At 38.8% G+C, this 13,026-nt stretch overlaps 1 protein-coding gene across 3 annotated transcripts in view; it reads right to left on the bottom strand.

The window, feature by feature from the left end:
- KCNQ1 (potassium voltage-gated channel subfamily Q member 1) overlaps positions 1-13,026 on the bottom strand; it is a 363,240-nt gene that overhangs the window by 253,760 nt on the left and 96,454 nt on the right. For 2 of the 3 annotated variants that reach the window (XM_063333844.1, XM_063333843.1), the window contains exons 7-10: positions 9,021-9,131; positions 6,463-6,558; positions 2,482-2,604; positions 1,401-1,542 (exon numbers count right to left, since the gene is read on the bottom strand). In XM_063333844.1, coding sequence (XP_063189914.1) covers positions 1,401-1,542; positions 2,482-2,604; positions 6,463-6,558; positions 9,021-9,131 — 472 coding nt within the window. Of the gene's footprint in view, positions 1-50; positions 78-1,400; positions 1,543-2,481; positions 2,605-6,462; positions 6,559-9,020; positions 9,132-13,026 lie in introns of all 3 variants that reach the window. The other variant, XM_063333842.1, reaches the window with a different exon arrangement.

Below are 13,026 nucleotides of genomic sequence, written 5' to 3' on the forward strand. Positions count from 1 at the left end.
CATTGTCATAAGCTGGCATGCCATAGATAGAATTATTTTCCTTAACTTACCAAGCAATTTTAACATTCCTGTTTGTCCTGTATACTTGTAACAGTTTAGAGAGCAGAACACAGATAAAAAAGAAAAAAGATAAGTGTCAGAAGAAATTAGAGAAAAATCTTTTATTGAAAGCTATAGAGCTGATTTTTGAAGTGGCAGTAGTAGGCTGCTTGCAAATCATATCGTCCTTTAACCAACTTAGAAACTTAGTGATAAAAGGTGGGACTTTGCAAATCAAATTTTTACAGTTCATTCATTGGATTGTTTTGAAGAAAGGTATCTATACTCAAAGCCCGAGACGCAGACTAAACTTAGTACTCATCCACCTTTTAACAGCTATGTCATTTCTACCACCAGATACAATTCGCAATCATTCCATAACAGAGGCCAAGCAAGAGTAGAAGAGCATGGATGTCACAGAACAAGGCAAGACAGAAGCGTACCAAAAACGTAAATGGAAGGTGAGACTTTCTGCTTAAATTGAAATATGCCTGGCACCAGCCCACATTGCTATCTTATTTTAAAGGGCATTAAATCTAATCAGGTCAGCCAAATTTTTGAGGAGTAAAAACATAAGTACTTAAGGTATCTACGATCAATAAAACACACTGTAAAAATGAAACCTCATTCTTGCTGCCAGAATTTGAGCAATACACATTAAAAACTTCTAATAAAAGTACATTTGTAAAAGAGCCACATTGTAAATTCAGAGTTATTTTGCAAGTTCATTAAAGCTAAAGGTACTATAACTAAGCTATTAATTATAAGGTGACTATCAAAGTTTTTCTTCTTTTTCCTCATACTGTACCATTTTGAAAAACGACAGTTAATATAGATGGATCCACATCTATCTTAAGTACTTCTGCTTTCAAAATTTGATTCACAGCCTACTCCACTGAGCAGATGGCAGGAGAACATGACGGTTTCATGTAACAGTCTATGTTCAGTGCAGCCAAGATTTTTGTCAATTTGTCAATCCTTTTTGGTTGAGGTACAAGCACAATAGTAACACATCTTGGGTAAATTTCAGGTGGAAAAGCTGACAGCTAATCCCTGTAGTTTCAATCAATTGCAGAATTGGGGAATGTATGCACCAGCCTCAGAAACAGTAGCTCTTCTGGCAAGTACAAATGACAAATAATCTTAGTTTGTCTGCAGTGGAGCATGCTCATTAAAGGAACAGTTGAATTTCATCCAGAAAAACCAGCAACCCAAGTCAAAAAGCAAAGTATTCATGCTTTAGAATACCAAGAGCTTCTTCTGTCCTTGTCCTCTCTCCTACAGAAATTACAGAGGACCAGTGTGTAAATCACCAATAGAAGCCATTACAGTTACTGGCATTTTGTAATGGAATTTCTTACCAGAATTTTCATACGGTTCAAAACTGAAATCAGGTTTCCTGTCCTCCGTCACGTGGTCGTAAGTGATGTGTGGAACAGTTAACATCCTATCTGGAGAAGAAGGCCCATTGTCCTTGTCTAGCTTAAATTTCTTCCTTTTAACCTAAAAATACACACAAATTACTCAAACCAGGCAACATTTAGTTGTCTCTTCAGTAATAACGCAGTCCCCAATGAGCTATAACCAGTCACAAGGTGCCTGACCAATTAAATTTTCATGATGCTACACTCTGCGTTTCTCAGTAAGATTGTCCCCCATACCACCAAAACCAGCTAATCGCTACAATTCTGCATGTTGTCATTAGCACATCCCTTGCCTGCGGTAAAAAAATTTGCTAGATCTGAAACAGTTTATATAAATCAAACTATTCTTGAAGATCTTTACCATTTTACACATGCAATAAATCATACCTTCAGCAAAAAGGAAACTGATACATTGGTACTGAACTCAGACAAACCTGGGATACTAGGTAAGATTTTTGCACAACGTCCTCGCCTTCCAACTTGAGACTACTGTGCAATACTCTTACAATAGAGAGGATGAAGTATTACTTATTCTACAGATTCTGACACAGGGGGTTTGTTGCTGTTTTTTTAAACAAAAAAATTCTTAACTTACGGAATCAGCTGATATGAAAATACTGCTGAATGTAGGCACAAGATGCCTTCACCACAGAAATTTAGAAAGCCACAAAATCAATAGCTGAGAGAAGCAGCAGTGGTGTTGTTATTTTTAGAAACCCATCAAAAGTTACTGTTTTGGAAATAGTAATTTTATTTTTTTCCTTTGCTTATAGTTTTCCAAAAAACAACAGTAAGTTACTGATTGATGTGCCTGAGTTAAGTTATTATTGCTCTTTTCCAAACCCATAGATCCATTTAAAAAGTCAAGCTTGGGAAATGAAGCAAATTAAGTTACTGTTTAAAATGTTTGCTTGCTGAATTTAAAATGAAACTCTGAAACCAAGTAACAATCTATAGAACACACACAAGACATAGCCTCTAGAGAGTAATAAAATTAGGAAATGTTAGTTACTGGTACCATTACTGATTTCTTCGGTTTTGGACTCGGTGACAGCAAATGATAATTTCTGGCAGGTTTTCGAATGTATATTTTCCACGTAGAAGAGTCTGGGTTTTCTGCTGCATAGCACCTCCATGCAGTCTAGAACAAATGTTTTAAGCAATAAAACAATTAATGCAATCAGATCTGTAGCTATCTGTACTACAAAGTAATTTCCAAGTAGCATGTCAGTCATTCTTTATTTAATAGTATTAATAGTATTCTTGAACTTCCCCCCTGGAAACATGAACTCAGCATGGTTTAGAATCCTTATTTAGTAAACAGAGACAACCCAGTTTGAGCTGGGCAACCCAGAAAGGAAGATCAATCTTTTCAAGTGCAACTTTTGCTCGCACAGCAACAAACAAATAATCAGAGACAATTCTAGACTGGACTCAGAAAATTGGGGCTGAGTTTTTTGCTCTGCCCCAGTTTCCCTCCCTGACTTTGCTGCCTATTGCATGCTGTTTCAGGATCCTACTCAGAAAACAAAAATTGTTCTTCCCTACCTCACGAGAGTACTACCAGGAAAAAAGCCATTGTGATGTGGTCAGTAGGGCTATATTCAGACAAAGAAATAAGACCAAGAGCATGAGGGAACAGCACCAATGGTTAACCAGGAGTGAAAACCCAAAACCAATCCTCCCTGCTGCCAGCCACCAATGATTAAAGTACCACATTCTCAGACAAAAAGGAAGAAAAGTAGGGCTGGGAAACAAGACCAACCACAGACAAAACACTACTGCATTCTCTCTCAATTGCGTAAATATATCATCAGAGTTGATTAATAATTTACTCAGGGAGCTGGCAGGAGAGCTCACCAAGCCTCTCTCCATCATTTATCAACAGTCTTGGTCAACAGGGCAGGTACCAGATGACTGGAGGGTGGCTAATGTGATGCCCATCTACAAGAAGGGTGGGAAGGAGGATCCGGGAAACTACAGGCCTGTCAGCCTGATGTCGGTACCAGGAAAGATCATGGAGAGGATCATCTTGAGTGAGCTCTCACGGCAAGTGCAGGGCGGCCAGGGGATCAAGGCCAGCCAGCATGGGTTTAGGAAAGGGAGGTCCTGCTTAACCAACCTGATCTCTTTCTATGACCATGTGACCTGCCTTCTGGATGTGGGGAAGGCTGTGGACATTGTCTATCTGGTCTTTGGTAAGGCCTTTGACACCGTCCCCCACCACATTCTCCTGGAGAAGCTGGCGAATCATGGCATAAACAAGTGTACTCTTTGCTGGGTTAAAAACTGGCTGGATGGCTGTGCCCAGAGAGTTGTGATTAATGGGGTGACATCCTCTTGGCAGCCAGTCACCAGTAGTGTCCCTCAGGGCTCAGTTTTGGGGCTGGTTTTGTTTAATATCTTTATCAATGATCTGGATGAGGAGATTGAGTGCACCTCAGTAAGTCTGCAGACAACGCCAAACTAGGTGGGAGTGTTGATCTGCTTGAGGGTAGGAAGGCTCTACAGAGGGACCTGGACAGGCTGGATCGATGGGCCAAGGCCAACTGTATGAGGTTTAATAAGGCCAAGTGCCAGGTCCTGCATTTCGGTCACAACAACCCCAAGCAACGCTACAGGCTTGGGGAAGAGTGGCTGGAAAGCTGCCCAGCAGAAAAGGACCTGGGGGTGCTGGTGGACGGCCAGCTTAACATGAGCCAGCAGTGTGCCCAGGTGGCCAAGAAGGCCACAGCATTCTGGCTTGTATCGGGAATAGCGTGGCCAGCAGGAGCAGGGAAGTGCCTGCTGTACTTGGCGCTGGTGAGGCCTCACCTCCAGTACTGTGTTCAGTTCTGGACCCCTCTGTACAAGAGGGACAATGAAGTGCTGGAGTGTGTCCAGAGGAGAGCTACCAGGCTGGTGAGGGGTCTGGAGACCAGGTCATATGAGGAGAGGCTGAGGGAGCTGGGCATGTTTAGCTCGGAGAAGAGGAGGCTGAGGGGAGACCTCATTGCCCTCTACAACTACCTGAAAGGAGGCTGGAGAGAGGTGGGTGTTGGCCTCTTCTCCCAGGTGAATAATGGCAGGACCAGAGGAAATGGTCTGAAGTTGTGGCAGGGTAGGTTTAGATTAGATATTAGGAAGAATTACTTTACTGAAAGAGTGGTCAGGCACTGGAACAGCCTGCCCAGGGAGGTGGTTGAGTCACCAGCCCTAGAGGTGTTTAAGAAAAGTCTAGATGTGGCACTTCAGGGCATGCTCTAGTGGCAGAGATTGTAGGTTGTTTGTTTGTGGTGGTTTGTGTTGTTGTTTTGTTTTGTTGGGGTTTTTTGGGGTTTGTTTGTTTGTTTTTTTGTGTGCACGTGTATGGTTGGACTCGATGACCTCAAAGGTTCTTTCCAACCATGAAGATTCTATGATTCTAATTAGTCTCCAAATTACAATGGCAAAGCCTCACATATGCACTACATGAAAAAAAGGACAGACACATATACATATACACAAAATCTAAAGTGGAAAAGGTGAGAAAACACTAGATGAAAGAAACAAAACAAGGCACAACGACAGAGGAAAACAGGCAGCAGTTGGAAAGTAAAGGATCAGATAATTGCCGTATAATTCTCATCATGGTTAACAGGATACTGGAAGAAACAACTGGACTCTAGAAGAAAACAAGAGGGAATATAGCAAAAAAGTATCACTCATTTCAGCTGTTGTCTTGTACTTACAAAAATAAGCTTCTTGGTTTAAGAATTATCTTCTGCAAGTTATTTGTAGAGCACTTATGAAATCAGGCCTTTAGAAGTCCGAGACTACTAGTAAATCATAATTATCACTATTAATAACGGATAGTCAGCAACTCATTGTCTATCCTCCCACTCCCCCTTAACATTTCAGACGGAGCCAAATACAACATTCTGGACTTGCAATCACAGACTTCCCAATAATTTGGGGTTGATTTCCCAAAAGAACCAGTGGGAACGCTAAAAATCCATTCTTTGTAAAACCATACCTTTTTCTGACCATGCAATCCAAATGAAACACACCGAGTCTCAAGATTTTTGGCTAATCCCTGGCTAGGACCAGAGCCCTAAATTTAAAGCTTTTTCACATTAACTCTGGGACTGTTTAGTTTCAAGCATAAACTTTACAGTTAGCTACTGTTTCCATAAAGAGCCTGACCTGGAAACCCACATTCACTGATGAAGCTGGAGAAATAAGTCATGTGAGAATGCAAAAATGATACAGCTTAGGTGTACATCTAGATTTCTTTTAAATTCCATCCCTGTGCTTCTAAAGCTACATGCAGATACTGAGTGAGGGAAGAAAAGCTGGGAAAACCTAGAATGAAACAATATTAATACTTCTCCAGAGTGAAATGCTGGCTCCACTGAAGTAAAGGATAAAATCTCATTGACATTATTGACACTGAACTGCAACTATATTTTTAACAGAAGTGATCACAAATTTTCTCTCTGTATGTTATTCTACACAAAAAGACTGATTTTGCAGAATCCCAGTGGTTCCCAGCCACCTATCCTGAAGGTGAAAAGTTCAGGCAAGATTTTCCTATTTAACATTCTGACTTAATTCTCCTAAGTCTGAGATTTTCAACATTTATTTCTCCCAAGGAAAATTAAGCATATCTGACATTTGTCTTTACAAGCAACAGTGTATTTTTCAAAAGCACAATTTTACATGAAGCCTCCTGTTTTTCACAACTGCCAACATAGTATTTAATAAGATTTTCCCCAGGTAAACTGTCCAATAGCTATGGGATAGCCTTCAGTTTTTATTTTAACCAGCTGAATTAAACAGTTTGCACTGATTTGGGAGTGAACTTTTCCACTCATTAGTTTACATTAAAGGTGGGATTTCCAAAACCATTCAAAAGACTTGCATCTGTAACTCCTATACAATTTTTAATGGGAATCGGCACGGAAATACTGCTAACAGTTTTGCAAAAAAACTATAAATGGAAAGAAATGATAGTATGCAAAATGCAGGAACTCAATACCTGTATGAGAGAGGCAGCAGCTGGAATTTGACGGTTGAAATGCTTCTGTCTTTGTTTCTGTTGTACCTTTAGGGCAAAGCCTGAACCAAGAATTCCCTGTAGGAAGAAAGAAAACACAGATCTAATTTTTTTTAGGGGGAAAAAACACACATAAGCTTGCCAAATTATGCTGTATTAATAAACTTATATTCAGCATCATAAAACTCAACTAATTATTTAGAGGAAATGACTTAATACTGTTAAGTTTTAGACTCAGTTAGTATTACTTGTTGAAACAAACTATGAATGCTATCATGCCCTGATCCAAAGCCCATTTAAGTCAGCTGGACTCAAATGCTAAAGAGAGAGCAGAAATGGTATTTCATACCCTCTAAAAGCCTCATAAATGCTCGAGCAGGGGAATGAGAGAATAGGGAGAAATATTAACCTGATGTGCTTAACTTCATTTTTATGAGAAATAAAGCTTTGGCATGGCAGGATTGAAGTCACAAGAAAGCCCTTTCAGCTGTAGTATTGTAATTTCTATTTCCATATGTTAACCCATGCTGGGAGGGGAGGACAAAGAAGAGGAAAAGGAATATTACAAAATAGTCAGGACTTCAGTGAGTTCAACACAAGCCCACTGTCAGGAAAAGGGACATGGACTAATGGTAGTGGATGGTGTACAAGCCAAAATAGGCTCCAGACATAGTACAATTAAGTTCAAAATTAAGTATAGAGCAAGTAATTTACATAGTCATTTACATAGCTATAACAGAGGTTTTAGTAGCACAGATAAAAATGAGATCTTCTATAAATTAGCTTACATGACTACACCTACTCAACAAAAGCATAATTCATTTTCTACGTAAGGTGTCAGAGCAGTCAGTGACCTTAGCTCAACCTCTAAGAACTGTATTAATCATCAAGTGTTTTGAAAGGAACAGGAAAGGCCCTTTCTATTACGTTCATTTAGCAAAGATCAAAGAGTTAGTGATGCTCAAACATCACTTATTTGGGAAATGAAGGATCGTCGCTAGATCCAGAACCCATAGCAGTTACGTTTAGACACAACCATTACTTCTGACTGCGATTCTCAGCCAGCTCCCCTTTTTTAAAACAGCAACAAGGCAGCGTGCAATAGTTACTGCTAGAGCTTCAAATCCTAAATTTCTCCCTGAGGCCAACTCACAAGAACAACTTAATTCAATAATAAAAACATACTGATAAAGGGACATTTGTTATTGTTTCACTTCTACAAAGGACTAGGGAAATCTGACCGGTAAACATGAAAGCATTGCTGTGAAGGTGGGGTTGCTACACAATGATTTATAAAACATCTTTGCTAGCATTCAAGTCTCAGGGAAAAAACCCAACTCTCCAGCCAAAATAGTAGCTACTGGCATTTTTCTTACAGATCATTTCATTTACCAGATCCCTCTTCTGAACAAGGAACAAATGTGAAAGAGATTACAATGGGGGGGGTTGGGGGGAAGATGCTTTAAAGGCAAACTGATGCTGGCGAGTCTACAAATCTACGTTTAATTACCCTCCTCTGCAAAAGGTTGCATAACTTTAAAGTAAGCGACTAATTTTAAAAAGCTAGTGGAGTTTTAATAGTTAGTACGTTGTGAAGGATTTTTGTGACGGTACTGGCATAAAACTATTCTTATCTATTCTGTACTTACCCCTATTACACTAACTACACTACGACACTAACATCTGCTAACACAACTACTCGTATCACTGAACTGAAAAACTTGCAGGAAAATAAACATTTTATCAGCACAATTCAAGTTACACAAACATTTTAACAACGCAATTCAGGAGTATTGCTACATTTGTGAAAAAAATGCCCTTAACTACCCTTGGCACTGAACATTTTGGGTTTTCAAATCAGAGCCCAGGTTTCACTGACCTTGAATTTACCTTTGGCAATCAAGTACCTTGTTTCTTGTTAGAAAGTACTTGGGAACCTGTTTTCAGTGCAAACAAAGTGCCATAACGCCTTTAAAAGCTCAGCCCTAGGTCACTTTTGAAAATGGTACTTTGGTAATGGACAGGTGCTAATTTGGCCAAGAGCTGCATCAGCGTCCCTGGCTGCTTAACGTTGTCTCTCTGACAGCGACACCTTTTCTGCAGCTTTACTAGAAGAAGGATGTGCATGAGAACTCTACAGTTCAGTCTGGACCTAATCAGTTGAGTAAACTATGAGTAAATGCCTTAAAAGACCAAAGCATCACTAAGTCCCTGAATCCAGAAATAATAAGCATGAGAAATAATTTTCTTTACATTTCTGAGATGGGCAGAAAAAGTATTTTGAATTAAACATCTCTTTCTCAAATACATACCAATTCTAGGGTTGCATACAATAAACACTGCGTATTTACCTTTTTTAGCTACTTATAGAAGTTCTTTTCCTTCTACAAGCTACATATGTCTTAATACAATATAAAAGTTGAATACAAAGCTTTTGTAATATCATGTTAAATGAAAGGTTAAAGAATCAACAACAAAAGTTTTCTCTGACAACTAATGAATCAATGCCAAATTGCCAGCCAAAGCACAAGATAACTTACCGCAGGTAGTGCAAAAAATGAAATTGCGAATACTGAAAAACAAGATGCAATGGTCTTTCCTATCCAGGTCTGAGGCACTTTATCCCCATAGCCAATAGTTGTAACGGTCACCTGTAAAGAGAAAAACATAAAGCATTACAGCTAGTATTGATGTGGCAGTGTTGGGCTGTTCTTTCTTCCTTTTTTAGTTATTTCACGGAAACATCAGTTGCATTCCTGACTCTCCCAGTGACAGTCTGTCTGACATTAATGAAGGTAACTCTCCTCTCCAGGTTTGCTTCCCCATCTTTCATAGATGGGAAAAGGTACAGGAAATTGACTCACAATAAAATACATGTTTAAAATCTTGTAAAGTAAAACCATTAATTTAAGTCTTCATGGCTGAGGCAACTTTACAGCGTATGAAGTTACTGGGATATGGGCTGCCTGCCCACGTCATACACTTTCCTTAGGGGGAGGCTGCCAACAGTTCCGAACTGCTGCTTTTCTTTATGGGCAGGAGATGTTTGCTGAGAGCACTACAGGGCTGTTGCATAGAAAGAGTATATACAAACTGTAACCATGGACTATGACTGGGGTCAAACATGAAGTATTCTAGAGAATAATATTGGTACAAATAGCAAGAGAAGCTGAAAAGTTTCCATGCAGTAAAGATCCTGAAAACATAGTCTAATGAATCACTAATTCATAGAATACATCAAGAGCAAGAACAGATAATTTAATGCACACACACAGGAAACATCTGTTGAGTTTGGCTTTCAAAACACTGAAGTAAAGATTACCACCAAGGTAATGTAGCATAACAAGGCTTAATAAGTCATTATTTGCATGAGCTCAAGGAAAGAATGGATTTGTTTGAAGCAGAAGGATACATCTGGCATCTGAGAACAATTTAAATTCACCTATGTCACAAGCTCTTTCTGAATTTGGAAATTTGAGAGATTTTTATCTGTGGCTTTGAAGAAGGCTAACCAAATGAGCCTGTGAAATCACATGAAGCTCTCAAGCAGCTGAAGCACACATTCAATGGCTGGCTGTCCAGATTTTCTTCTGACAGGGTGGGCTTCAGCTGCCCAGGACACAGAGGATGCTAGTCCCAGACAATACTATACACAGGCCATCCCCACCTTGTCCTGCAGCTGCTCCTAGTTCACCTGTGTGCTGTAATGCAGGATACCCAGCGACTGCAGAAACGCAGGCAATGCCCAGGGCAGCATCTCTAAGGGAGGAGGGAAGGGAAGGGCAGATTTATAGAGGCAAGATGTTTGGTAAGAGGGTGAAGGGATGGAGAACCTGGATTTGGGGAAATAAAAGGTTGCCACAAGCGCTTCAGGAAAAGTGTGGTTGTCTGCCGCTTTAATAATTTTCCACTCCTACTAAAAGGTGAGGGAGATCCTGTGGATGTAAGTTCCAACCTTAGTTGTACTTCAGAAACAGACTAAGCAAGCCACCCATACTCAAACTGTCCACCTTCTAAGCAACATCATTACACATCTGTCAAACACGTGACAAAGAGTCAGCTCCAGCTGCTTGAGGTGCTGATGTTACAAGCTTTTTTGCAAGTTATTGATATTCAAAACACTGAAGTATTAGCATTTAATTTTTAATACAAATTTTTAAAGTGTGGCTTATTTCCAAAACTGTTTCCTATCCTACAAAAGTATTTTAAGAATGAATAAGTTGAATTAAGAAGCTTTGCCTGTGTTCCTGAAATTGTTAGTGAAATACTACCTTAAATTCAGGACCTGATGAGGAACTGAAGGGATGACTATCTCCTTACCTACATAAGAGGGTAGTTTAAAAAATAAATAAATAAAATATATATACACTAAATTCTAATTGCAAGTTCCTATTAAAAGAAATGCTATAGAAAAAGGAAATATAATTATGGGAAAGTCATGGCCTCTAATACCTTCTTACGTAGAAGATTATGAGTGAAGATAGTGGTTTATGCCTCAGGTTTTTTAAGATTTACAAGTCCTTGTCATTGAAAAGTTTTATCGACTACTCCATGTTACAATCTTAACGTCATGTTTAAATATATACAATAACTAGAAATGTGAAAAGAAAATAGGTGCTTCTAAGCTGAGTGAAGTATAACTGAAGAAAAGTTCATACACAACTAAGAAGTATTTGTCTTCCCTTTCCCACCACCATCCCACCCATCTCTTCTGAATTGGTCTATATGAAGCATCAGTGACATAAGAAAAGCATTTTCTGTGCTGTTTGGGAGGTGGACGGGGTTTTTTTAGGGGGGAAAAAAAAAAATATCCACCAAAAAAAAAATTTTAGGAATTGGGTTGCAAATCAAAGTGTGTGTTTACGTTAACATTTTTCTCTGCCCTCATAACTCTAATCCATCTACAAAGGCATTGTATTCCAAAATTACATTTTCTTTTTTCCCCAAGATATATGCTGTTGAAACCTTACATGCCAAGTTTCCGCCCTAAATGAATTTTTATAGCCAGATTATAACCCCCTAAAGAGTACAATACTAATTTTACAGTTGTAAAATAGGATCTTATAATGGAAATACTGACTCAACTTCTACTCTAGCATAGTAAATATGTTGGAATAATGAAATTAAATTGATCCAAGAGCTCACACATTAAATCTTCATTGCAAAGCAGCACGGAAAACTAATTGTTTTAATTAGGAAAAAAAATCATATTCATCCATTGACTATTTCAGAACTTTGATCTGATGTACATCACCACAGGCTTTGCTATTAAGACTAATCTTGTTCCTATTAAATATGCATGAATAGTCTAAAAGAGGAAATATAAAGCAAAAATCCCCACCGCAAGAAGAAATAGTAATGTTCATCAGCACCGACTAGGCAAGGGATTTTTTTCAAGACTATCATGCTAACGTGAGCACAGCAAACCGATCAGGTGAGTAACAATGCTCTGTTGATTAAATCCTTGCTGTGTGCCTTGCAAAAATTTGGATAAACAGCTACAAAATAAAAGAACGCATGATTCAGGGGCATTAAAAAGGCAGACATCACAAGACTGAGGGAGCAAACATAAGCTGAAAAATTAGAAAGTCAAGCATTAAAGCAAATAATGTGAAGGCACCTCCTAGAAAATACCTTAACTCCTTTTTTTTTTTTTTTCTATATTTGCAGCACTGTGACTTCAAAACCAATTGCACTAGGTACTGTTTTGCATACCAAATACTGCTCAAAATTTTCTGCCCCACTTGCAATACCCATCTTGATTAAATCAAGTAATATAAGAACAACATCCTGTGATACAGCAGAAACATCAACCAGCTCCAATAGTAATTGCAAAATGGTTTGAATGCTCTCCTGTACGCCTAAGCGTAAGGAACACATTAGAAGCCTTTCTACTGCTTGACAGCTTGCTCAGTCAACTGCTTTCATACAAGTTGAATATAAAGTAGAATCTTTCCAAGTTGCTGAAATCCACGCAGCACAAGCGCAAACTCATGCTTTTAATTCACTGCGAAGCATGCAATCTGTATAAAGCTCAAAAAAACCCCTAGCAATCTTTTGATATTTTGAATTTTTCGAATGACAATGTTTTTCTTCCTTGTGCATATAAGGATGTTAGCAATAAGAACTGATTCACACAACAGGAATTCCACTTTCTGCTCCTAATCACCTCCACAAACATTGCAGCACCCTGAGAAGATTCAAGCTACATCCTTCAGATGAACAAGATAAGAGACTATGTTCTCCAGGACACAAATGTTTTGAAACTTTGGAATTAAAGTGTCATCCAAAGCTGAAGAAAGAACTTCCTGGTCACTACTATTATACAAACATTTAAAGGGGATGTTTGGATTCTTTTTCTTCTAAAATTTCAGAGTCGTTTTCATACAGTTATCATTGCGGGCTCACACCACCATTTTTCAGCCAGCTGAAGTACGTAACTGAGACACAACATCTGAAACACTTCTAATAACGTAAGATGTGAAATGAAATGGAATGGAACTACACATCCAATTGAAAACAAAACAAAGAATATATTAACTTCGG

The sequence above is a fragment of the Chroicocephalus ridibundus genome, chromosome 4, assembly GCF_963924245.1.
Source record: "Chroicocephalus ridibundus chromosome 4, bChrRid1.1, whole genome shotgun sequence".
Taxonomy (NCBI): Eukaryota; Metazoa; Chordata; class Aves; order Charadriiformes; family Laridae; genus Chroicocephalus; species Chroicocephalus ridibundus.